Below are 27,105 nucleotides of genomic sequence, written 5' to 3'. Positions count from 1 at the left end.
AGGAATTTGCCCCACTGCATATTGTTCGGGTCCACTGGATGCCATGGTTGCATGCGCGTGTATGTGTGTGAAGGCTCAAATGTCCCACTGTGGCTCGCCAGTGTTCCACAAAACGAAAATGACTTTAATGGCTGCCTTAATAAAATGCCTGGGTCCTAATTAAGCCCTCTCCACATTTGTGGGGACAAGCTACACTCTCGCTCTCTCACTCCGCGCTCCCAAAGGCCTGTTCCGTCTCCTCCTCCAGGACGTGATGCCTTGACATCTAAACGCTTCCTTCTAATGGCTAAATTGTGTCTGGCATGTATGTTTGTCTGTGCCAACATATGCTCGAGCAATGCAGCTTGCATAGCACAAAATCTACTTTCATCTCGTTTCTTCTGGCGGCACACGAGCACCGAACCAGTAAACGTTTCACATCCTTTTCGCTCAGCCGGGGTGAACATCATTGGTCGGTGTAAACATTTTATTTGGTACTTTCTAATTGTCCTTTCTGCAGTAGCTCCTTTGTAAAGCGGAAGGCTGGGAATCATTTTTTGTGAGTTTATCATTCATAACGTGTGTCTGTCACTGACTCATGTGCTCAACCTTTCGATAAGGAGGACGACTTTCCCGAACACATCATGAATATGAGACGCATGTCGAGTGGGCTGACCTTCTGAAATGTTCTTTAGCAATGTGACACACTGTGGTGACATCCAGACAAAGTGACTCTTTGAGATATGAAAGGTTTTGGTCATGCACACACCTAGCAGTGATTGATGGTCCTGCGGACATGGCTACGTCATTTTTTCATCCTTCTCCCAGACGTACAGGAAAACAATAATTCTCCATCTTTCACACGCACACACACACACACATGCTGCACCTACAGAAAGATTGTTTACTTAATTGCAAAAATACCTCGATGAATATCTGCTCCTGTCTGGGTTGACCATCAGTAAATATATAAAATAGTGTGATAAACAGCGTCTCGTTTGATTTTTTTTTTACCATTTAATTAGCAGCGCTGACCTTCAGCTCGCACAAAGTAACCATGTGATAAAATCAGTTTGAATATCTCAACAGCACCGTTTCTACTCTTCTCCACTCTATTTCATTTTGCCCGCTTTAATCTTGTTTCTCTGCTAGCTGTCACAAGTAAATAATGAGTCGACTCAAGATGTCTTTGATTCGCACGGCCTTAGCCGGGTCACAGCTCAATTGGCACAGACAAGAAGAAAAAGAAGAAAAAAAAGGAAAAAAAAAACAGCCCATTTGCTGAAGGCTCATTAGGAGCCTTGCAGCGTGAAGCCAGGGTCACTGGATGATATGGAGCCTTTTTATTGAAAACCTCTTGATCGTGGAGATCACGGAAATATGCTCCACCATCATGGCAAAAGAGAGGGAAACAGTTTCTCCAGATGACAAATGATATGCCCTGGGCTTGGAGAATGAGAGAGGGAGAGAGAGAGAGAGAGAGAGAGAGAGTCGGAGGGCGAATAGAGAAGGACAGAAGAGAGAAAGAGGGAGAGAGGACATAATACTGTTTATATCTGTGTGATTCCAAAGCCTGCAGATGAAGAGTCACATCATGTCAGGCCGGTTTTGATGCATGCTGCCCACAGATGAGGCAGCTGGCGGATATACTGTGGGTAAGAAGGCAATTCGATCAACATTTCCGCCGGGGTATCAACATCAATGTTTGATAGAGTCCCATATAGACGAAAAATGCAAATAAATCATCTCCATCTCTCGGGGGCCAACTGTGAATACAAACAGGCATTAGCAAAGCAGAAGTACAGCATCTGTCCTTGCTGGGCGGCAGAACTTCCTGGACGCCAGGTGCTAATCTGATTTGCATGTGCACTCAACTCATTTCCACTTCTCAAGTTGTTTCTGTCCGGTACATACAACTTAGCAAGCTGGCTGTATATGCACGCATACATAAGATGCATGACCTCATAGGAATAACACTGATCAATGAGGAGATCTGCAACAGGCACAGGCTCATACTTTTAATGCTTGACCCGCGTACGCTTGGCATTGGGTAAATCTTGACGATGCTGGCCAACAATCACGATGTCATGCTTAGGACACACAACATAGCTGGCTTTCATGTCAACCTGCCATGTTAGCTATCAACACTTTGCTATAGAGAAGTAAGCAGGAGCTAGCACCTGCATTTCAGTAGCCTCCAACGCAAACGTGTCAGTCCATGATAACAGAAGTAGCAGAAGACATGTTGTGGCAAGGAAAGGCGTTCCCTTTCCCCCGGGCAACTTCAATTATGCTACAGTATCATGTGCCCGTATCGTCAAAGGGATGAATTCTCACAGGCGCAAATGTTTTCTATAGACCCAGAGTTATTTTTGAGTTTAAGTGGAACTTAGTTGAAGTCAATACTTAATACTCTTATTAAGAATCATAGAAAGTTTCTTTTCTCAAGTTTTCCACTGGCCTCAACCCCCATTATTCTGGCACGTCCCGTCCCTCTCATCCCTCTTCCTGCCCGTTCTCTGCGTGACGACTTCATTATCTCAGAGATGCAGGGATAAAAAAATATGCCACTGCAAATTAATGGACAGGCATTATGCATACGGCTCTATCCTGGTAATATATGTGAAGGTATTTTTAACACAAGGCAACACCGGTGCACAGGTTAAGACCTGCAACCTATTATTCATGTTCAGCACTATTTTAGCCAAGGTTAAATGTGGGTATAAAAGAATAAAGTGGCAATAATGGTGTCACTACAAGGAATATGTGTTAATGTCTGCTGCTCATTTCAGTCAGAATCACCACTTACATTCAGCACTCAAGAATTTCCCTGTCAGGCAAACACGCACCCTTTGGTTTATAAATTTTCATTTTTTATCAGGGCTTTGTCAGAGGCATTTTGCAATCCAATTGAAAACTGCCTGGTGCTTAGAACTAACACAAATGCTTTTGGACAACTATATCATATGCATGTAAGGCAGCCCTAATCTGTTACCATGGATATGTTGAACTGCATTGTGTCCACTACTGAAAGTAGAATATCACACCATATACAGAATGTGTGGTAGGTTGTCCACAGGTCTTTTCTTTTAATTGGGAATAGTTATGACACTTATTGTCAACCTCCACTGAATTGCAGCAGCTCTCCCTATTCACTCAACTGCGGGGTACACATGGCAGCAGTATAGGGGGAAATACAAGAAAAGGTAAGGCTACAGACAGAGAGGCTGAGTGAAATAAAGTGAGACAAGAGGAGTCAGACAGACTCAGAAAAAGGCTCCGGACAGAAGGTTCAGGTTGTGACATGTTAATTGCTCCTCTGCAGCCAGGTGCAGGAGAGAGTTGTCATCCTGCAGGGTCTAAAACTACCAGCGAGTCATAGCTCCACTCTTCATTCACACTTGAAGGATAACACTGACACGAACAAACACACACACACAAGCACACACGCACAAGCCCTGCCTGCAGAAGCATAACAGAATCTGATGTTTATCATCCCAAAGGGCATCACGTCACATCGACAGTCCAGCTCACTCCAACTGATTGCACCAAACTTGCTCGCTGAGATGTTGCCTCACCTTCACATGCCACCATCCATTTATTGCCCTTTTTGAGCAGCAGGTCAAGCACTTGGGTACCTTTTCAGGTATCACTGCAGTTTACATTTCTGGGCATTGTAATTCCTGCCCTCCAAAATACCCCCCCCTCCTGTGGCGGCACTTTCCGCTTGTCCAAGAAATGTCAGGATGGAGAATTCTACTGCTAACTGGGGCTGACTTTTGAAAGCCTTGGGATTGGATATTAGGTCGTATTTCAAATGATTGCGCACATAGAGTATAAGCCTCTGGGCTGTGTGAGCGCTGTAAGGCATTGCCACAGAAAATCTGCAAGGCAACAGGAGAGAAGTCCCACTGTGAGGACTACCTCAGTAAAGGTCAGACTGTCAGTGCGGGGCAGCCACTCTAATCTCCCCTGACCCGACCTTCAGTAACGCAACATTACCTCCATTAGTGTCTACAAAAGTGGCATCCCATTTCTCTATCAGCCACGTTCATATTTATATCCGTGCGGGTTCATATGTTTGTGCGTGCCTGTGTGAGAGCCTTGTGGAATTGTGCAGTTTGCAACTGGCACCCTGCCCAGCAGTGGGACAAAAGCTCTGACAACCTGTAGGCAATGGCAGCCAAGGGTAATAGCCAAAGGTAGCTCGACGAGGGCTGGAGTCACGGAGGCAGTTCAGACCAGGCGAACGGCAAGTGCACAAGAGCCTCTCAGTTCCCAGTGAATCAACTGTACAGGACCAGGACTGCTACGTGTTGAGGGGCCTCTAATTGTTTTAGAACCCACGTCATCATCACTTGAAGAAGTTTAAGATATGCCTCCACAACCCAATAGCCACTCGCACTAAGTGGAGAGCTGGTGAGGACCGACCCAGGATCATGAACATGTTTAAATGGAAGATTGTTTGATATAATGAGGTATAGCTAGTCTCTTAAGAGAGCCCTACAGTAGATGGCACAGTTAGTTTATTTTTATTTTATTTCTACTTCTCATGCTTGGCAGTCTGGCTTTAACTGTCTCTATATTCCCAATGAGCTCTCATTAAGGCAAAGGCTGTCCAGAATGCTTTCTGCCCAGTCGAGCTAAATTGTGAAGCACTGGCAGTAACCTGACTTTTTTCCATCTACTGTTAATGAGATGTAAAGTGTGAAGGGAAGTAATCAGTCACACACTTCATCATCTCTGGGTCAGCCAGTGTGCGTCAGTTACTGAAGTCTGGGTTAAAAAAAAACAAACACGTATAATGTTTGACATTTGCTCTCAAACAGCTCAGCTCCCAAGTCAAATTGACACCCAACTGAGTTAAAGGTGTGATGGAGGCAAAGTTGCGAGGGCTCCTTGTTGATTGTTTATTTTAATAAACCCAAAAGGTGCAACTGGATTTCTCAAAGTGTTTTCACCGAACAAAAAAATGAAAACTGTCGAGAGCAAAGCTGATATCAAGATAAGGAAAATGGGAAAGCATATCAGTAGAGGCATTGTTGGGTGGGGGTTTTTAAAAGGTGGAGCTGGGAGGAGTGTGGGGGATTCAAAGCTCCTCCACTATTGGGAGCTGAATTATGGCCCCAGGCAATGCTGGCGGCAAAAGAAAGTTCAAGAGGTGTGTAAAAAAAAAAAAGAGAGGAGTAATCTTTAAAAAGAGAGAGACTTCACAGTCATGTAGCCGTGATGCTGAGTTGGATGTGGCAAAGTGCCCCGGGGGAGGCCAGAAGCGCTGAGAGACAGCAGCCAGAGATGAGAGGTACCTGAGCCTCAGCATCAAACCACTCCTGTGATCCACTGAAGACTACTCTCTCTCTGTGTTCCCTCGCTGAATCCCCAGCAATGGTTAACACGAGCGATCCTCGCAGTCCGGTCAGGCTGGTCTCACTTCAGTCATGACAGACACCGGGACGCCAGGAAGAGTGAAGAGGTTCGACGAGTTGTGCCTCTTTGTCGAACTTCGTCGTTAGAAATGTTTTTGGAATGGAAAAAGTCTTCGTCGCCCTTTGAAGATGTAGGATTTTTTGTTTGTGCGAGGAATATAAATGTTTGCGAAGAGAACGATTTGTGCCATCTGTTGAAAGAAGACCGTCTCATGAAAATGTTAACTGACGAAGGTGCATGGCCCTCTGCTTGAGAAAAGGTGTAGATTTTCCCATTTAAGCAAAGTAGTTTCATAAACAGCTCTTTAAATATACAGATCTGGTTTAGAATATGACCTGATTCCGAACAGAAAGTGCTCAAAGTAAAAGGAGCATTTTCAATTAGATTTTAGGCTTTTTGCCCACTCAGTTTCTGGCAAACCTTTTCCTATCATTACCCTCCCATTTATATTACTGCCTTAAGTCTCCTAAATCCTATGACTACTGCATCTCGCACAGCTGTGCACTTTTATGGCATTTGCTAATGTACTGTAAATGACATAAAATATGACAAGCTTAGTTTTCTGCCAGCTCCAGCTTTTATATCATTTTTTTTTACACCATTTTCAATTCCCATTTATTTATTTGAAGGCAGATGTGATTTTATGTCCCTGTCATGGCTGTAAAGTGCTACTTTGAAATGCAAATGAACCTTTGATTGAGGGATATTCATGAAGAGGGTGTTGTGTATGAGGTGGCTGCGTGAAAGCCAAGTCCAGGGAGATATGTTGTGTGGTCCCATTTGGTGCTGGGTGATCTATTGCCGAAGAACCACGCAGACTGGTAGAGGACACTCTAGGACACTGCGTTGAGATTACTTCCGCAGACGGTTGTCTCGTCTAACATAATTCAGCTTTTCAGTCCTTTTTCCACCACCTTAAAGACAATGCCCACAGCTGTCTGCTTTTTTGTCCATTAAAGGGCAGATTTCAAGGAAAGGGGATTTGGTAATCCAAATTAAGTTACAGGATAGAGTGTGTGCTTATTGTCTTATATGCACTTAAAGGTAGATTGTATACTTGAAAAGTAATGGCTTTGTGCAGTCAAGTATTATGGCGGGCTCCCACACTGAAATGGATCTCTTTTCTCCTGTCTTGAAAGAGTCCTCTTAGTGGAGGTGTGGCATAATGTAGCTCTGACTCAGGCCTCTTATCTCATGTCAGTGGTATCCTGCACACCTTGATAAAGCCGCCTTTCCTCCCTTGTCTTGTAATAACATTCCACTGTGTCTGACAGTTTCTGTACCGAGCAGGAACCTGCCTTGCATCTCTTTCTCTCTCTCCACACACACACACACACACACACACACTCACACACACTCACACACACTCACACACACACACACACACACACACACACACACACACACACACACACACACACTCACACACACTCACACACACTCACACACATGTAAGTCTTCCTCCACTTTTCCCCAAAAAATGTTTTTGTCACTAATGTTGCAGATATAGCCTGTGTGGCGATGGGTTTTGGTCAAAACTGTAATGTACTCATCCTCATCACCTGTGCTTATATGTGTAGAGCTGCTGACAGCTTACAACCTGCTAACCAGAGGTTGGGTTAAGTACCATTAATGGGACGACTGAGGCCCTGCTATTGAAAGAAGGTGCTGACAGTGATCTATTATTAATCCAACCTGACGTAGATCACTGGTTATACTGTTGTTTGCAAGGAAATAATGGCTTACTTGTAAAGGAATTAAATGCCAAGATCTATCATCTGAGGCCTCCCTTTGAAACACCAGATCAGTAGCCTATAGGTGAACTGCATCTCGCTTGTGTTCCGATTTGTATTTTATTACAGTTTATTTTATCAGCCCAAATGCTGATAAAAAAAAATAGCAGGAATGAAAAAGCAGATTCAGAAAACAATTAAAAAAACTACACCATGAAATTGTATTAATTAATTCAAGTTAATGTTAAATATTTACATTATGAAAGCAATTTTCATAGTGTACATATTTTAATTCAAGTTTTGTATTTGTTTTTATTAATTTGATTTGAATGTATAGTTTTTGTACTACAGTGCTTCTTATGTTTGCTTTATCGTGCTGTCATTCATTTGTTTTGAGCAAATCAAAAGTTGTATAAGTGTGAAGTGAAGCACAATTACAGATAAACACGGCCTAAGAAACACAGCTATGATCTCGTCTCTGTCAGGAGCTCCACAGTTCCCCTATCTGAATGTTACATTGTACAAGATAGAATAAGTTGAGAGATCAGACAACCTGAAGTGATAATTGCCACTTATATGTCACAAACACACAAACAGGAATACACTTTCACAGTCTTAAAAGCAGTGAAAGATCCAATGCCAGTGCAAGACAAAATTGTAATTGCAGCTGACTTGACAGCAGAACAGGCACGGATCATTATTGCAACATTAATAAGCATTTATGGTAAAAGCAGAAAGCCTGTGTTGCCTGTAATGGCCGTGGCTGAGCCACCGACGCTGTGATTTAACCTGGCATTTTGGCTGTGGCGAGCCGCTCCTCCAAATCAAGGCTAAGTGGCGGATTCATCAGTGCCCTGTCGAGATGAAACACTCGCCCGGCAGTGACACGGAGATGAGGCCCTGATTGGGACAAATGCGTCTCCCTCTGGTGTCAGCTCTCATTCACCGGTCTGAGCGCCTGGCTGAAAGAAAGACAAATGTTTTGATTAGGGGTCTCTTTCAATGTCACAGCAGCCGGCGAAGAAGAATGAGATGAGGCTGTCTCCAAGGGAAGCAAATAGTTGAAGACGATGAGGGGAAAATGGATGTCTCCACTGTCTGGAGGGTGTTGAATGGGGATTTTATGAGTCAGAGAGAGCTCAGTGAGAGCGTCTCTTTTAATGAGGCCGCATTCCTTCTTCTACAAGACCATTTCAATATGCCATATGCTGCTTGGTGACTGTTCAAAACAACATTCGTGAAAACATCATGTACGGTTAACAACATGCTCTTTGACTTGTCGTACCTCATTGTATAGTGTTTATTATTATTATTTCATTATTTACACATCATGTACCATAAATCCCACCTACGTTTATTATGTCATGTACAGTATCACTTCCTATTATCATGTACAATATCATTTTTTTATCCTTTATGTACAGTAGGCTATTACATGTTATTAGTTATTTATATTATGTGCAAAATTACATTAATTATCATATGCAATAGTTCTTACTTCTCATTTGTAATTTCTGCTCCTGTTTTAGTTTTAAGTACATTCTTTAGCACTTTTTATATTTGTTTTACTTATTTTAGTTGTATCTATATCTATCGTTTGAACTATATACAAGACGTGTGAATAAGTGAAAAACTGAGCCCACATTCCTCCTCAGATATCACAGGCTACACTGTACCTTTGTTTATCCTGCCAGCCGTGACACAAACTTAACACGCCGTCTCAAGTAGCGTGATATTTCCTCATGAAGAGCAGAACGTCGATGCCTGTGTTCCGCAGCTTATGGCGAACAGAGCGGGCGGCAAATATACAACACAGCGTTTGCAACAGGAGCCTTGACAGACATGACGTGCATTTCAGTGGGATCCTGCAAACGGTAAACAACTCAAAGTGCTGTCACTGTTGCACTGTGAGAACCTCATCTCGGAGCAACTACTTTTTTGAGGGTATGGCTTAGTTATGAAAGATATCTTCCCCCTCTGCTCCGCTCACCTCTCTGCGGGTTGTCTACTGTAAAAAACATGTTTGTTAAAAACAAATTTGTTGAAATTGGGCACAAATAAAGGTGTTTTTTGAATGTATGATTTAGAAGTTAAACTCTTTTATGAAGTGGAGATCTTTCCCAAACCTTTCCAACACAAATACATCTCGTTTAGCTTCATTGTCTAAGGGTTGAGATATAAATCTTGATTTAATCTCGCTCAAAGAACCAAAAGAAATGCTGCAAGTCTCGAAAGTCAAGGTACACTTTTATCTTGTCAGCCCTACAAAATATGAGTTATGGCTGGACAAAAGGCAGCTTAATGTGGCTTTCTGTGCCTGTGACATGTCACCTAATAGAAAAATGGGACTCTCCCTCAAAATATATGATATCCCTCATTGGACTAAGGCCCTCTCTGCACCGCATCCATCAAATCAGCCACCTGAGTCTGTTTCAAATGCTCATCATTCCCTAATGAACATGATCAATCCCAATGTTGGCTCACTTTGAACACCCTTCAAAGTCCCTTCCCCCCCCTCCCCCTGCACAAACATGTTCCTTTTGCAAATCATCTCGTCCCGATGTCTTTACATCCATACACTCGGCAAACACTCGAGCGCCCCCGCGTCAGCGAACAGGCGACAGCGAGGCTGCTCTTTGGGCTCGGAAAACAAACACTGAAACAAATACACCTGCGACCGGGAGCGCTGAAGACGCAGGAGGCGATGGTGTCGGTAAAAGGTGACAAAGAAAGGCCGTAACGATGGGAGTTGAGAAACAGAAGGCACCCTTCCTCTTCAATCAGGGCTCCATCTGAACTCCCAAACTCCTTCTCTTCTCCATATCCCTCCTTCATTTGCATCTCTTTTATGTCCCTGCTCCACATTATGCAAAAGTGTACACGCAAAAAAAAAAAATAAGTAGTCCAGTTTGCAAAGTGAGTCGCTCCATTTCCCTTGCACTTTTTTAATCAATACCAGCCAGGGGAAGAGGGTTACGTGGTGTTCAGTCGCATTTATGCTAACTGGAATATTTGAACTGTTCTCTTTGAACTGTAGTTACCTTGGAAACCAGCCCACAGGAGTTGCTGCTTTATAACAGTAATTACAATCATTGGTCAGACAGGGTCGTGTGTTTACAGAACAAAGCACACACATCCAGTGAGTAGACTACTTTGTGTGTATTGTGCTATTTCACATTACTTTGTCTGCTTAGAGGCTGACAACCTTGAGGACCTTCACACTGCATTAAAGAAGCATATATCATTTTCTCTATTATAGGAGATGTTGAATTGGTTGTTGTCTGCTTTGGACTGCTTTGGAAGAGGGTTAAAATCCATTCCATGGCTTTGTGATGCTTTGATGACCTGTGGAGCCAATTGTATGCACACTGCCAGGAAAGATGCAGCCTCGAGAACTTTAATAAACCGTTTGTGGCCCCTGATACTCCGGTTAGCGATGTCCATGAAATCTTGCTTCCCCTGGCCGTGTAGCTGATGATAAAGCGAGTGCCTGCAAGGCCTTCCCGCTGTTGCCATTTGTAATTTTTAGAAGTCATCATCGGAGGTGATCCGTCTTGATTGTGCCTTGGCAACTGTCATGCTCCACTAATGCACAGTGTGAGAGAGGGCATAAATACAACGTCTTCCGGCAGCACTGATGTTTATCTTCCCTGCCTCTTGAATTTGCATTCCCACAGACACATTTTTACTCATAATGGCAGACATCAGAACACAGATTACCAGTCTGCACACAGCGTTTGTTTTACAAGTGGACAGGCAGGAACAAAGGACTTGAACATTACATGTAAAACATGCCCCCTCCATTGGGCTAAGGGAGCAATAGGATATCAATTATTAGTAGCTATTATTATCCCTAGATATTGGCAAACAATGCATGTGCAGGATACATGTTTTACCTGCCTCAAGGAGGTAATCTTTTCATCTGTTAGTTGGCAGGATTGCGCGGAAAAAAGCCGATGGATTATTTTCAAGTATTTCTGCCAGTGCAAAGCACTTTGAATTGCCTTAGTTCTGAATGATGCTATATAAATAAATGTACCTTGCTTTGCCTTTGTATTAACTAGTAACTATGTTTTATGCCCATTCAAAACGTGCCTGTCGGTGCCTCACATTGTCACCAAAAAATAACAGGTTCTATTTACATACTCACCTGTCACAACTGTGACACCATCAGTGGCATCACAGCAAGTGCAGTTTAAAATAAATGGGAGGGTTTAGGGTCAGGGCTTAGAGTCTTTACAACCACTCACCCAAAATATTTCACATTCAACACTGCGCTACTCTCAGCATGAGAAAGACGGTGAGGCAGAGATTTCTGGATTTGGTATGAAGTAGCCTAAACAAACACCTTCAATTCTCCTTCAATGGCGCAATTTGTGTTAAACCTTGGTGAAAGCAGGGTAGAGAAGTTGGAATTCCTCCATCTGAAATCCCATTATTGTGGTGAACACCAGGTACCAATTCTATAAATACTATGGCAACAATCTGTGGCCTTGTCATTCGGTTTTCTTTCACTGCCTCATGTCATTTTCACTTTTCAGGACACACTGAAGGCAATTTCTGCCAGAATGACTTGAGTTTCTAAGTAGATATTGTATTTAAAGCCTCTCCTGTGCATTGACAGTGGGTGTAGACCTCCCTCTTTTGTTACTGCATGCATGGAGTTTGGAGTTTATAATGTATTTCAGTAAAGTGAGCTTAGCTTCTCATTGTCAGTCACTTTTCTCTGCAGATTAGGTGCCTGCATGGCCCCAGATTTAATTCTGAGATTAGTGTGCTGTGACATAGTCTGTCTTGTACCTTGTTTGTGTGTGTGTGTGTGTGTGTGTGTGTGTGTGTTTAGTGCACTGGTTCAGTTCCCCATATATCTATATTTATTGTGTACATAAAGATGTGTTATAAAAAAGATGCCAGGTTATTGTGTCAGTCATAGCTCATCAGAACTATTGCGTGAATTATGTGGTAAACCCGTATTTGTAATATGCATGAGTTGCGATACAAGACATTTGTGTGAAGCAGGACTTTCAGTGGTTATGACTTGGATCCGCTGTTCTCCTGTCCTGTTTGCAGTGATGCTCCTTCACACCTGTGAGATGTGGGAAAATTATCATTGTTATTATATCATCAATCTGAAAGTAGCTTTCAACATTACTGAGAGTCCCACAACCGCAGGCGAGGTGGAAGTCACTTCTCTAAAGAGATTGATGAATCGCACAGCAGCATGCTTCACTGACAGTGTCAAATTAATGTGATGCGGCGGTTAATTAAAGCACACAAATCACGGAGATTAGACCTACGGTGAAAATGACAGGATGCATGCTGGAGTTGTGGACTCCTGACTAATCAGCGACTCTTGACAAAGGACAAGTATGGTGAGTCAAAGGAGTGGGAGAGCTGGTCAAGGATGGGGGTATGTTGAGAATTGTGAGTCACTAAAGGCAGACGAGAAGATTTAGATAAAACAAACCATACGTCCGATTTTTGTTTTTTGCCAGACTACAGGCCAGAACACACCACCGAGGTACCTTTATAAGTGTTCGGTCTAGCCTTGAGACGGATAGAAAAAAAAAAGAAGTCTCGCCATGTGCTGAGACGATGTACTTCTTCATCCCTGCAATGTGTTTTTAAAAAATGGACGAGTACGGGCCCCTGCAGGGTGAGTGCATGATATTTTTCATTTTACTTATTTCCTGGAAGTCATTTCAATAGGATATGTAAGGATAACTTGATTAAGTATCTAAATTCACTCTTTTATCAAAAATGTGTACCACCTGTCACCTTTGGCAGCGCTACCAGTGGATTAGACGCAGATACAAAATAAACCTCTCCCACTCATCAGCCTCCCCCGGTTTCTCTCTCCAATGCTTCCACTTCCGTGCCACTGAAAACTACCTGCAGCAATGTCCTAAAAAAATTAGATACTGTGGCCAACCAAACCTCAACAAACACCCCCCTAACTCCTCCATATTCCGAAGCCCTCCTGTGCTTCTAAATTGCTAGTGTAAAATGGCCAGGACAGAGGGGTAATAGTTTTTGATAATGATCCCGGGCTAAGCTTTGGTGCTGTGTGGCCACATGCCGCACAGACAGAATGCTGATTATTTCTCTGAAGTGGGCTGGATGTGTGTCGGTAACGGTAATTTCCAGGCCCTGATTGGCAAAGAGCGGTGAAATTGGGGGCAGTTAGCACTGAGGGGAAAATAGTGCTGAAGTGTGTGGAAATGCCGCATCCGTCCAATGGTAAACAAATTATCTGAAGTGAAATGACAACATTAGGGGATGCAAAGTGCCAGTCCACATTATGAATACGGCTCTGTGCACAGGCTTTAACTACCTGCTTTCCTCCCCGCCCGACCATTTGAAACAACTGGCCAGTCCTTATCGAAGATCTTTGGCTTCACCTCCGTAAACACACGGCATTCAATCAAATCCAGCATCAATCTAGACATAGTCAAACACATCCAGCGAGTGGCCATGGACATTATCAGTCCATATACACTGTTTGTTTTACAAGTGGACAGGCAGGCATAAAGGATTTGAACATTCAGATGAGGAAGACAGATTGATAGTAATACATGGCTCCTCTAATGGGCTTGATGGAGCTTTATGAAATATTCATTATTGGTAACTATTGTTGCAACATTGCCAGCTGCATCTGAGGGATTACATTTTGATATTAATGAGGTTGCCCGTGTTACAAAAGCCGAGCTGCTCCGAGGAATACCTCATCATTCCAAGTAACAATTTGTGTTAAACCTCGGTGAAAGCAGGTGAGAGAAATTTGAATTCCAGCCTCTGAATTCCCCGATATTACAGAGAATACTAGGAACCACCCACAGCAGTCCCATGATAATAAATACTATGTCAAATATTTGAAGCCTTGTTATTCATCCTGTTCCTTTCCTCTCTAAAAGTATGCATTTGCAATGGGATTCTATTACTTAAATATATGAAAGTAAATAAATCCATAGAGATATAAAAATGCTGAAAACATCTCATGCTTTTTTTTAATATAAATGTAATTACTAGCATTGAGCATTGAGATCTTTCCTTCTAACAAGCTGAATGTTGACAGATTTTGTATATGGTGATTGCACAGCCAGACATACCCATTGTGGGTATAGACTGTACCTTATAATCTTATGCAAACAGATACACGGCCTATTCAAGGCGTGAATGTCGGACCTAGGCGAACACAGAATTGGGGTTCACAGTGTCACAACATCACGGTGGCAACAAAATGTTGTCCACTCAAATGGAAAACTGCTTTTTTTTTTCTGCACTTTATGGAGAAAAACATTATTGAATACAAGCGCCGAATTCACAACACACGCCGACATCAAATGCACGCCTGTCTATGAACCAATCAATGTCAAGTATAGGTTCAAGTATAGCAAGACACAGCCTACGTACAGGCCATGGTGACAGGATGTATGTTTGTCACACAAGTCTTCAGTCCACTCCCTAAATTACAATCGAAACTAAAACTAACGGGATTGAATGTAAATAATGTCACAAAGACGTGAGCCTTGGTTGGGATCATGGTTCGGACATTCAGGTTTGAAAATGGCCTAAGTCTAGATAACAGGTAACGTTGGCATGGTGGAACAGGATGTGAGCCTGTTGTGTTACATGCCAGGCCTCTAACTCTGGAGCCCTGGCATGCTATAACCACACACACCAGCAATATGGTGGCTTGTTACAGCAATATGGTGCCATCTCTGTATGAAACATTCTGTTGTGATATGTTTGAAGAATTCCTCATAATCCTTGACGATACAGTACGTGCGTTGTCATAATCGGCAGTGTGTCTTTAAGTAAATGTGGCTGGTTGTAGTAAACAAAAGGTGGATAAGCTCTTCTGAAAGATTTGCACAACAGCATATAGTGTTCGATTTAACAAATCCAAAGAGCTGCAGTGAAACAAAATTATATTATGAATCTTCCCATACAGTATGTGAAAACTATTCATATCTCAGGTTTGCCTGATGCTGAGTGAGAAAACCCAAGGGACGGTCTGTTGTCTCTAGCGATTTCGATTCTGATCTGTGTGCCCAAACATTTACAGAACCTGAAGTCCCCCTGAAGTCGAAGCCCATTTGTCTTACAGCAAACATTCATGTCTAGTTTTCCCATTTTATTATTTATTTATTCATTTATTTGAACCAGGCTCTTGAGTAAACCCCATTAGGATGCTTAATAAAGCGTTGTTAACGTGGCTGTTCAGCTCTGCGGGCACCTCCACCCCTACTCCCCCTCCTATTACTGCCAGTGATGAAGTCTGCAAAATGATGCGCTTGATTCTTAATTGAGCATTTTGGTTGTGAAAATATTTTTCATGAATAAGTGAAGGGACGGGAGTTGTCTTCGCTCCGTTGCGTGTCATGCCTGGCAGAAAATAAAGATGAGGTAGATTAGGGAGGGGCACTTTTTTTTGCCAACACGGAGATGCCCAGTGAAGGATGACTCTGACAGATGTGACAGAGATTTATTCCGTGTGGAGCCACCTTGATGTAAGCCCCAGGCCTCCCAAACACATCACCTCCATTTCTCCACCGCTGTGTCTCGTGAAGACTTAGCCAGGCTTTAAATTGAATGAAGGAGGTCACGTTTTAGCCGCTCAAGTGACAAGTGCGACCTGGTGTCAGTTTAAGGTTATATTCACTGTCACCAAAACAAATGCTCTCATCGGTCACCTCTTGCCACACCTCCCCCTTCCTTCGAATATTCTCAGCAAGTTGCTGTCTACACAGGCCATATATGGGTGTTGTGAAGCTCAGTGAAACAACACCTAAACATACAACCTGAAGCACAACTGAATATATTCACCCAGTGTAAAAGGATAGACAAAAATTCTCGCTAGTTGCGGTGCGGACTCGTAAAATAGATCTGTTGTGTCTTATCCACAGGTTGGTGCTCTTCTCAGTGTGTGAGACGCTTTGGTTGGTTATTATTGGAATTCAGGCAGCAGTGGGCAGGGGGGTGGCTAGCAGCTAGTTATCATGTTCAGCAATTAACCTGGTGGCTCAGGTGACCCATGTGTTTAGTAGTAATAATATAATAGACTCAGCATGTGAATAAGCCGAATGTATAGGCGAGGCAGAAGTTTGAGCAGGCTTTGGTTGCCTACAGGTCAACAGTCTGTGCGGAGGGCAGAACACATTGACTGAAATGCATCGAAATGTGAACAGAGATTAGCCAAAATATCGTCTGCACCCCTAAAACACCTACAACTCGACTCTAGTTGGCCCAGATATCCACTGCCATGTGGCGAATTTGCCATCAGACGATAGCTGATGGGCTCAGAGATTGATAGTAGTAATACTCTTTCCATTACATATGCTGCTTATCCTTTTAGGGTCGCAAGCTGACATTTGCAAGATGCGAGGTAGACCCTTGACAGGTCACCAGTGTATCCCAGGACCAACACACTATTTAAAACCATTCACACTCACGTTCACACCCATGGACAATTTAGATTTTCCAGTTAACCTAACCCCAAACATGGAGAAAACCGGAGACACAGGGAGAACATGCTAACTTGAACGGAGAGTCTCCTCTTGATAACTAATGTACCATTGAAAATTAGCGCGTCACTCCCGATCAGAGCTTTAGGCATCACACGTTACAAATGTGGGGACGGTCAGAGGTTAACAGGGAGAGACTCACATCCACTAACATGAACAACATTTAAGAGGCCGCATGCGTACATGCACATTTAATAGAACACGAGATATAGATTATGGAGTTCAGGGTGTTGAGTACATTTGAAATGACTGGATCTATTGTGCTAACACCAGGCTCTGCTCTCCATCATCTGACACCGAATCTTTTTTTCACTAAATTACACATGAGGCTAGAAAAGGAGGACAGGAGTGAGGACACAGGCGGGATCTAGGGAGTATGCAACCATTCATTCTGCCAACACAGAGATCTCTCTATTGTTAAATCAATTTCAGCACAGACTGAACTGTGTGATAATATCAGTCATGACTGAGCAAATACAAGAGTCCCAAACAGTTTCAGTGTCTTCTCCAAAACATGCTAGGGGATCCGTTGAGTAGCTGTCCATACGTTAGTGTGCTTCCTCTGCGTGCTGACTGGGTACAGCACAGTGCGGCTGAGATAAGCTCCTCACGTGGGAGCACAGTCAGGGCTGAACAAAGCTGTCTAGCTTTGAAGGGCAATACATATGGTGAGATAAAGTATCACCACGGCAGCATCAGCCACAATACACATGCACCTTTACAAAGGGCCTGGTTGGCCAGGGAGAAGCTGTTGAGTCTGAAAAGCTCAGTGCAGTAAATGCTTTGAAGTGCTCCCCAAGTTGCTTTAGTAATAGATGTACATTAAAATGAGGCGGTGTACAGGATTGTGTATGTGTGTGTGTGTGTGTGTGTGTGTGTAGCTAGTGTGACACAGGGAGGAGAATATGACAATCATGAATCAATTTGAAAACTTCTTAAACCAGCTTCCCATCATAAGAAACTCAGTTCAAAGCAGAAAAGTGACTGGACGAGATTGTAACGGCATTTTCTACTTAAACTAAAATCAGTTTATTGTATGACAACAGTCTATCCTCCAATGTAGTTTGAAATCATACAACAAAGCTAATCAGTGTCCTTGTCTACATAAGGATAAGGAATTTCCTGTGAATATAAAAATGAAGTATCCAGGGAACTGCAGTAGATAACTGCAATTTGATACAAAGATGTAAAATAAAAGTGCACTTACCTGCTGTCTTTGTCCTGCATATTGTAATTCACTACATATTATCCAATCATTTTTTTAATAATTAGGCTAGAAAACATGTGTGAGGCTAATTCAGCATAACAGTATCATGCTTCTGTTTCTATGTGCACATGTTTGTACTACTACACATTACAATTAGAAGGAAGGATATTTCATTGTTGCCTTAGCCCAGGAGGTTATGGTTTTGTCTACAATCGTTTCTTTGTATGTTAGTTAGCAAGGTTACGCAAAACTACTGGACTTATCATCCCGAAACTTGCTGGAAGGTTGATTCAGAGTGGTGGCAGGTCCATGATTATTTTCTCACTTTCTTAAACATTGCGAGATAGGCCGTTTTTTTTTTAATCAGGCATGTTCAGGGAACACATTTGTATGAGTATGTGTGCAATTTGTTGCAGATTGCTCAGTGGAGCATATAAGGTCCCCTTAAATTCAATCAAGCTAAATCAAATTTCACACATAATTTTCATCAAGATCCACAAAATATTCCCTGGGATAAAAACAAACAAACAAACAAAAAAGGTCTATCTCACAATATTAAGACACTTCTCTGACCCATGCCATATCTTCCATCAAGTTTCATGGAAATCTGTGGAGTTGTTTTTGTGTAATCCTCCTTGGCAGAGGTGATAGAAATCCAGATCTAGTGAATTTAAATGTGATTTTATAGGGGACTGTTGGGCTTTGGCAAAGGTATGGGACATTATTGTGGAGGACAAGATAAGACGATCCTTTATGAGTCCCACAGAAGGGAGACACAAACTCAGGAACTGTCTCAATAAAATGTAAAAGACGGAAAAAGATACTTTTAAACCCTTGCTGCAATGTGTGCTTGTAAATCAGGCTGTCTGTATGAATGTGTGTGTGTTGGGGCTTTAGTTGACAGGCAGCCTGCCATGTTTCTAACCTCACATCAGCACCACTCTGTACCCTCCACTCTGATCCACAAAACTGACCCCCCATTAACACACCCTCTGCCTCTAATGGAGTTCACTGCAGACCACTTTCTGCCTGAGCATGCCGGAGAGGAGTGCAGCTAATAGCGGTTGCACAGTTGGAATACATGGGTGTGAACTTGAGCTAATGTATGCCACTAGAGCAGTGTTGGCAGATAAGATTGCGTTATGTGCCGCGGTGTGCACGGGCCCAGCCCATCTATACAGTGACATCCCTCGTTAATGAACCAAGCTGAGTCGTGACGCCGGTCTCTTAGCGTGCGCTTCGGTCCTGGTGCCGCGCTGACACCTCTGACACGTGTACAGTGGCTTGTTTCTGTATCTTGACGAGTCTAAGAATAGCCCACACATGTTATCACCCCATAGGGTTCTTTCGACGTGAGTTTAACAAGGGTTTTGCATGAAACTGGTGGAAATTGGCAGATGTTAAGACTTTTTTGCAAATCCTATTACTGATTATATAAAACGTTTTTTTTCATGATTTTTAGTTAGATCTAACCCTTTGCTTCTTGTTTTGTTCTCCAGGGGCAGAGGCCACGTTTTCCCAGCAGCCACAGGACCTGGTGGTGGTGGCAGGCCAGCCTGTCACGTTACCGTGCACAATCCCTGGTTACCATGGCGTAGTCCTGTGGATCAAAGATGGCCTTGCGCTGGGAGTTGGCAGAGACCTCGCTGGTAAGACGCAGCATTTATCCCCCTGTCACCCTGCATTTCTCTATCTCTCTCAATTCCCCTCCATTAATTACACCGGGTAATGCACAGTAACTGTCATAATCAAATGGCGGATCTTTCTCATCCAAAGCTTGTTCATGTCAACATCTGACCCTTTGCCAAACACATCACTCCATAGCCAGATAAAAGAGGCCTCATAATGGTGTGCTACAATCGGAGTGTTACATTACAAGTGTTGTAATTACATCACACGACACCAGAATCAAAAAGTCATTTCTGTCTTTGTGTTTGATGCAGACCAAAAATCCCTTATAGTGTGTTTGGCACGGAGGCACAAAAATCCGAATGAAAATGTGAAATCAGTGGTGGCAGTGGTCTTTCTGGTGCTTCAGGCTGCAAAATAGCTCTTTGAAGAGTAGCCGGCTTCCTCTAATGACACTGCACCTCATGTGTAACCGCTTCAATTGTTTAATTTGGAGTAAAAGTGATCACTGCGCTGTCGTTTAGGAGCCTGTTGTTCCACCAATCGAGGCTTTATGCACATTCCTGACCTTGATGAATTTCAAGGATACACATCACTCCCCAACATAAACATTTACAACCTTTTTAAGCACTGGGCTATATTGAATAGAGAAATCCATAAAAGTAATGTATACCCACATCATTTATTGAAATGATCATTAAAATTCTTCCAAAACAGACTAATTTGAATCTCGACACACCACCCAACAGGATGCATTACTCTGCAGGTGCACAGCCTTTGTTTTAGAGCTTTTTAATTTACCTCAAACACCTTTCAGTCTGTGACCATCAAGGAGTCTTGTGTAATTGCAATTCACCGCACAACGACCCAATATCCAACTGCAGCCGTCTTTTTAAACACAAAAGTCTCTGATGATCAGGAATGATTAAATATGTATTCCACAAGAGATTGAGGGTCTTCTACCCTCTGACCTTTACCAAACACTCTTAGAGGGCTTCCCTGTCACTGATGCGGTCTGTAATTAAACCTCAGTGGCTGACAGAGCCCCAGTAAAGCCATCCTATTCCCTTTTCACGTCCTTATCTGGCCCTAGGGAGGCTGAGAGGTTGCAGTAAACAATGGTCCTGCAGTCTCCGAGTCTCCTTTGGAATAAAAGGGGGCAGACAGGGAGGAGAATACTTACTGGTTGCAAGAGACAGAGAATGAGAGGGTGGAGGAGGGAGCACCATTTTATTTCGGGTCAGAGTGAAACTGCAGATGCAGACTTTGTTTTATCCTCTTGTATTTTATTAATTTAACAAGACAAGACAAAGAAATCTCATTTCAACTACGGGCAAAGTCGGAGGAAAGGATGCAGAGAAAAGAGAGGAGGTTGGATCACACCACTCAAAGGAAACTACGGTAGATCAACCTTTTATAGCACGTATGTGAATAGTTTAATAGTAATGGACAGAATGCAGTATAGTCCTGACATTGCATTTCTCCACAACCAGGCCCGAGATATGGAGTCAAAGTGATCTTTCTCTCTTAAATTGTTTAGAAAACCCCACAGGGGTTCTATGAGAAGGAATAGCTGCCTGCTTGGAGAAGATAGGTTGCTAAAATCAACAGCATGATACGGACAGCGGCTGAGTGCCTTCTATTGAGACGGATGACACTTTTTCAAAATAAAAGTGCTCCACAGCTGTCCTTTTTATCACCCCTGCCTACATAAACAAGCAGTGCACGCAGTAGTAAAAAGAGTGAAGGTGCATCCACGGTAAGATGTACACAATGACAGGAAAGTGGCAACTGTATACATAAAAAGTGCAACGAATCAAATGTTGCATGGAGCATTTCAATAATATAGGTCTGCTCGGCTATTCATAGAAAGAAGCTTGCGTCGGCAACGGCATGCTCCGCCTGGGACCTGTTTCCATTCACGGGAGCAGTGATTAAACCGAGAGAACACTTTTACCATTCAGTGCAAGAAATCACAGCACAAAAGCCAATGATTCCTATCTGTCCCTGAATTTCCCCATTCACTCCCTTTTGTGTGGCGCTTTTCCACTCTAATTAAAGAAAAGTGAAGTGGGCCCACAGCAGCTCGGAACATACCAATCAATGCCATGCATATGCATGACAAAGAATGTTATCTGCCAGGCGTGATGATGGCGACAATAGACAGAGCAGCCATAAGTGAATTCTCCTGGTGCATGCACGCTAAAATGGAGGAAGACGTGTTTGTGTACATTATGCCACATAGGATGTCGGAGAAGGGGCTCTTGAGGATAGAAGCTGACAATTAAACGTTGTCAGTCTCATCTCATGTGAGCAGATTGAGCACCGGTCACCTGCTCACAGCTGCAGCTAACCTGTCTCTATCCCCTGGTGGTTACACTGTGTGAAACATGTTTTTATGGGGAATGCTATAAATCACTAGGCCACGCCTCAAGTGTCTTAACTGACACACACACACACACACACACACACACACACACACACACACACACACACACACACACACACACACACACACACACACACACACACACACACACACACACACACACACACACACGCCATTGATCCATCCTCAAGACTGAGACCTCAAGAATCCATTGCCTCCTGATGGATTCATTACTCCTTAATGGGCCTATTTTACATTGTTTGCTATGGGTAACATATTTTGTCTTTGAAAGTCGCTGAGATCTATGATCAATGGCCCTGTGTAGGCACATATCAAATGTGCACAGGCGATCAGTCTTAATGTGTCCCAGCATCATTTCAGGCATATCGACAAAAAACATCATCAAGGTGCTCATAAGGTGGCAGAAACATATTACAGTATGTTTACGTTCTCTGGAAATGAGATCATAACATTCTTATCACTTACTACCCACCACTAATGCAGACGACTTCCTTTTTGGATCCGGCTAATGCACGGAGATGAAACTGGAACAGAGCCATGTCCTCATACAGCAAAATTATTCTTAGACTGCCAGAGGCACAGATGAGGTAATTGGCCAGATCATCTGTTTGTGTAACAGAAATCTGCATAGTTTATACCTTGCTACAATTAAGACAAGCAAAAAAAATGAACGTGCACATGAATTCAACTCTGTTTCCGGGCATAGGTATTTTAAAGACTCGCTAGGTGGAGTCAAATCAAGGTCACATCACTCAGAACGTGCAATGATCATTACCCTTGTGATCCGCAATGGCATTATTGCTCTGAATCTCATCAATGAACATAAAATTGAAGCAAAATGGTTCTCCTGGTGACCTTGTGGGCATAATGGTGCTTCCTCTATTTTAGGCACTATTTCTGAGCATGAACACATGGAAAGCACTTCTTGACTCAATGGTTATTAATATTAATAATGGAAGCTTTTAGTTGTGACCAGCTCCCTATTAACCCTGTTACATCTACAACCTGTTTCATCGGAGCCCTGCCATAGCTCATGTGTGTGACACATCATAGCGAGGGGATTCAGAGAAAGGAGACGTTTCGTTTTTTTTAGATATAAACCTCATTGTTTCCCCACAATGCACTGGTGCAGCCTACGTGTCATCTTTTAGTTAGCTCACTGCTTATTTAGGCTCCCTCGCCATGTCTTCTCCTCAGGTGTAATAATTAGGTTTAGTCCTTTGTCCTCCCACCATATAGACCCACAAGTAGGTGGATGAAATGCAGAGAGTGGCTTAATCGGCTGTTACTCACCCCACCAGCATAAAATGAGCCCACTTCATGCTCTATTAAAGGCAACTGGGTTCAATGAAGCAACAGTCTGTAATTGGACTGTGAGCATAGTGGGTTTTTTTTTGCCATAGACATATTCAAGGAGTTGAAAGCTGTTATACGGCTGCCCAGTTTGTTTTGAGCACTAAAACATATAACCAGCCTGTAAAATCTTTACAGTGAAAGACTGGAGTGTTTGGAGCTCTCTGAAGTGAACATGAGTCATTGGCTAGCTGTTACTGAGAAATCAATATTCTACTCTCCAACGTTTGTTGGCATTGACACAACGGTTGGATGGGTACTGATGGACTATTTTTTTGGGGAGGAAATGACAAGTGTGTGAGTCTAAAGAATGAAGTTTTATTTTTTTCCAAAGCACAAAGTTAGAGCGAGGCTGGCCTTGTTCTGCTGTAAAAAATCCTCCAATCCTCTCCACCAGTTTCCTCATTGATCCATCACTTAAAGACCACTGGAGGGAAATGCAATTATTGTCTGGAAATTCATAGTGGTTTTTTTTTGGAGTGTAATTTTTGACCAGCAGACATTCTCATTTCACTCCACTGTACTGGATCCCCAATAATTAGAAAGATGGAGTGAGAGAAAGAGAAAAGGGATAATCTGAGACGAACAAATCCAAACGCATGAGAAATACCCCATAAAGAGCCCCAGTCAAACGCATTCTTCTTCTTGCTTATTCGCCCCGGTGGAGAGATGCACTTCACAGCGCACTCGCAATGCATATTTTGATGATAGTTAAGGGGACATTTTCAAAAATATCTCGCCTGACTTGTGTAAAATGCCCAGGTCTCATGGATATTGCTATGCTTTCTTGCATATTAAACTATAAATCATTTCGCAGAGCAACACTGAAACAACTCAAACTCGAGTTTGCTCCTGTTTACGGTTGCAGTAAAATCATCATTCTCCAGAATGTAGCATCCTCCACAGCAGCTCCTTATCGTGGCCAGGTGTCCTATAAAACATGTATTAAAAATGCATTGTGAGGAAATGAACAAATGAGCAATCAAAATCTAAAATACATTCACCTATAAAGTAATCTATTACTCACCAATGAGCTATTTCAATGCAGCTCAATTAAACTCAACATGCTTGTGCAATGTAATATGGGCACATGCTTTTTACCAATTAAAACGAGTTTACTGATTACAACTGCATGATAATAAACTGCGTCTACTCAGAAGGCTACTGTGTTTCTGTTAGATTCTGTTGTTACCGAAAGTATGCAAAGCTTTTAAATGACAACTTTACCATCTTGCTTTTAACAAATAAAAAGAAGGATTGTGATTATGAACAGGATTGAAACTAACCAAACAAATGTGTGTGTGCGCCGCAGGCTATCCTCGTTACACGGTGATTGGCGACCATGTTTCAGGAGAGCATCATCTGCGTATCCAGCGGGTCGAGCTGATGGATGACGCTGTGTTTGAGTGCCAGGCAGTCCAGGCGGCCATGAGGTCCCGTCCCGCCCGTCTCACTGTGCTGGGTGAGTCCAAAATAGACACACACACACACACACACACACACACTTTTCAAACAACACCAATGAACTGGCAGCAACCACCTCCAGTAACTGTTGTTCAAAGCAACACGTGGAGATGGCTTCGCCGCATGTGCCACCTGCATCTCACCCACTCATTATTTCTTCAATATAACTGTTGAAGTGTTTTTGAACACTTCTTATTCATATTACATAAGTTTTCGATATCTATTCTTTCTTTGGAAAAAATGTAGCGAAATCAGAATTCTGCTTTCATTTGCCAACACACTGAGATGGAGGTACAGGTGTCTTGAGGAAAAAAGGATAAGTAGCCCACTAACAGCATATTCAAATATTTAACCCAAATCTACACTTTTTAAGGGCTGAGTGATAAACAATATCAATAATTGTGTATTATTAATGTAATTTCATCAATAGCAATACAGCAAATTTCCAATATATATTGACATATTGCTTATGCATTGTGCACAGTGAGGACATATAAAGCACAATTGATTGACATCAGATTTCAGAAGTGTTTGTCGATCTCTGCTCATAAAGAGCTTAAAAACCAAAACCAGGAGCAAGGCCTTCTTTAAACTTAAAAGAAATAATAATCTGACATTTATCGTGACAATTATCTATATCGACTGATAGGAACATTTTTATCTTGATAAAGGTTTTGGCCATATTGTCCAGTCTGACTTGATCCTTAGCACTGGGCAGAAGCAGCACCAGAGCTCGAGGGGCTCGGACAAAAAGTGGTGCTTCACAAATCTGTGATTTCCATCCTAGAGCACCTTATTTCTCAGCTTTCTGATGAAATGTCCACCGCAAATGTATCGGTATTGTGTATTTAATCCATGTATTTGGATCAAAATGTTTTTTTCCATTTGGCAGCCGGTGTCAATATGACTTTTAATTTACAGACCTTAACATTTGCAGCCTCCATTTCCATTATTACTGTAAGCTCGAGTGGTCGCAAGCTCATAATTTATCTTTATTGGGTTTTCATTCACCTTTGCCATTTCTGCCCTACTGGCTAACAAGAGTAGAATCCCGTCTCGTTTCCTGCTTCTTCTCTCGAACCTCAGATGCTCCACTTGAGTCAATGACAGAGTAAAAGAGAATGAGGTGAGGGGAAAAAAGGCTTGTGAGAGGGAGAGAGGGGTGTCTGCCGCGCAGTATCCTCGCCATGAGCGACTGATCCGCCTTATTGATCCAGCCTAATGAAAAGTGAAACTAACGATTTGTAGGGGAGAAGGCAGCAGGAGGAAAAAAAGAGAGGGGGAGACAAATTGCGGCATAACATTTCTCTGGCTTTCAAGCTCTCCTGCAAATGGATATGAGTGAATAATTATGGATACTTCTACAGAGAGCTAAAAATGTCTGTTACGACTGCACTGCCCTACCTTCTGCTACTGTCCATCTCCCTGTGCTCACTCTGATTATTCGGCGTTCAGCTGCTCGGACATGGAGCTTTTCACAGAAACCTTGCTATTGGATCACGGCATCAAGTAGAGGAGGGAAAATCATCGTCAATGGACTTGATCAATTCAACTGTGTTCAAAGGGCATGTAAGGGCATTTTAGGTTTTAGTATTAATACTGCAAACAGCTTCCATACACAGCGGATGCAAATAATACTTTGTTTTGGTTTGAATCCCTTTGGCACTGTGCTTCCGTAATTTGGCAAGCCCCACACTGACTACTCAAAGTAATTAAAGCAACAAAAAAAAAATGTATTTGCCAAAGCTTGTCTTAGGACTGCAAACAACATACAGCAGCAGGAAGTTCAGTACTTGGCCCCACTGTATTTAAATGAGTAATCAGCAATGAGAAAGAGAATGCCTCTTTTTGGGGGGGTGGATGGATTGTGAGGGGGTTTTATCATTTCTTGCAATAAGCCTGAATAGAAGGTGTGTGTTTAATCCCCTGCCGAGCCACAGCTGACTCCGGAATGCACTTCCCAGGTAGAAATTCAGGCTGACGTACATACAAGGTAATGGAGGAAATATATGCAAGGCCTGTGTCACTGCAAACACCAAGCTGTCAGTTACTTGCCAGTGGTGACGGAGAGTGTCTATCGACTTGGAAAACAGCTATGGCCCCACACACCTGTGCACACACACACACGCACACACACACACACACAATTACATAGGCATATACACAATAAGCTTACATGCACGCCCACGCCCACCAGTGCACACATACTCACACATACACCTCGCTCCTCCAAGCTGACAGCAGAATAAATCTAAAACTCTATCCTCTATCTTTTATAAGTCAATATCAGCCCCAACTCCTCGATGTGCCGTATCAGAGGGATAACTCTCCTCTTGACTTAGATAGGCTCGGGAATAACATAACACAAATGTTTTT

General features: G+C 42.7%; 1 protein-coding gene across 8 annotated transcripts in view; it reads left to right on the top strand.

Annotated features, from left to right (window-relative positions):
* kirrel3b (kirre like nephrin family adhesion molecule 3b) overlaps positions 1-27,105 on the top strand; it is a 164,076-nt gene that overhangs the window by 76,820 nt on the left and 60,151 nt on the right. For all 8 annotated transcript variants that reach the window (XM_035155568.2, XM_047339718.1, XM_035155564.2 and 5 more), the window contains exons 2-3: positions 19,373-19,522; positions 24,578-24,727. In XM_035155568.2, coding sequence (XP_035011459.1) covers positions 19,373-19,522; positions 24,578-24,727 — 300 coding nt within the window. The remainder of the gene's footprint in view (positions 1-19,372; positions 19,523-24,577; positions 24,728-27,105) is intronic.

This window comes from Hippoglossus stenolepis, chromosome 4 (assembly GCF_022539355.2).
Source record: "Hippoglossus stenolepis isolate QCI-W04-F060 chromosome 4, HSTE1.2, whole genome shotgun sequence".
NCBI lineage: Eukaryota > Metazoa > Chordata > Actinopteri > Pleuronectiformes > Pleuronectidae > Hippoglossus > Hippoglossus stenolepis.
The sequence above is the reverse complement of the archived record's forward strand: the minus strand, read 5'-3'. Positions and strand labels throughout refer to the sequence as shown.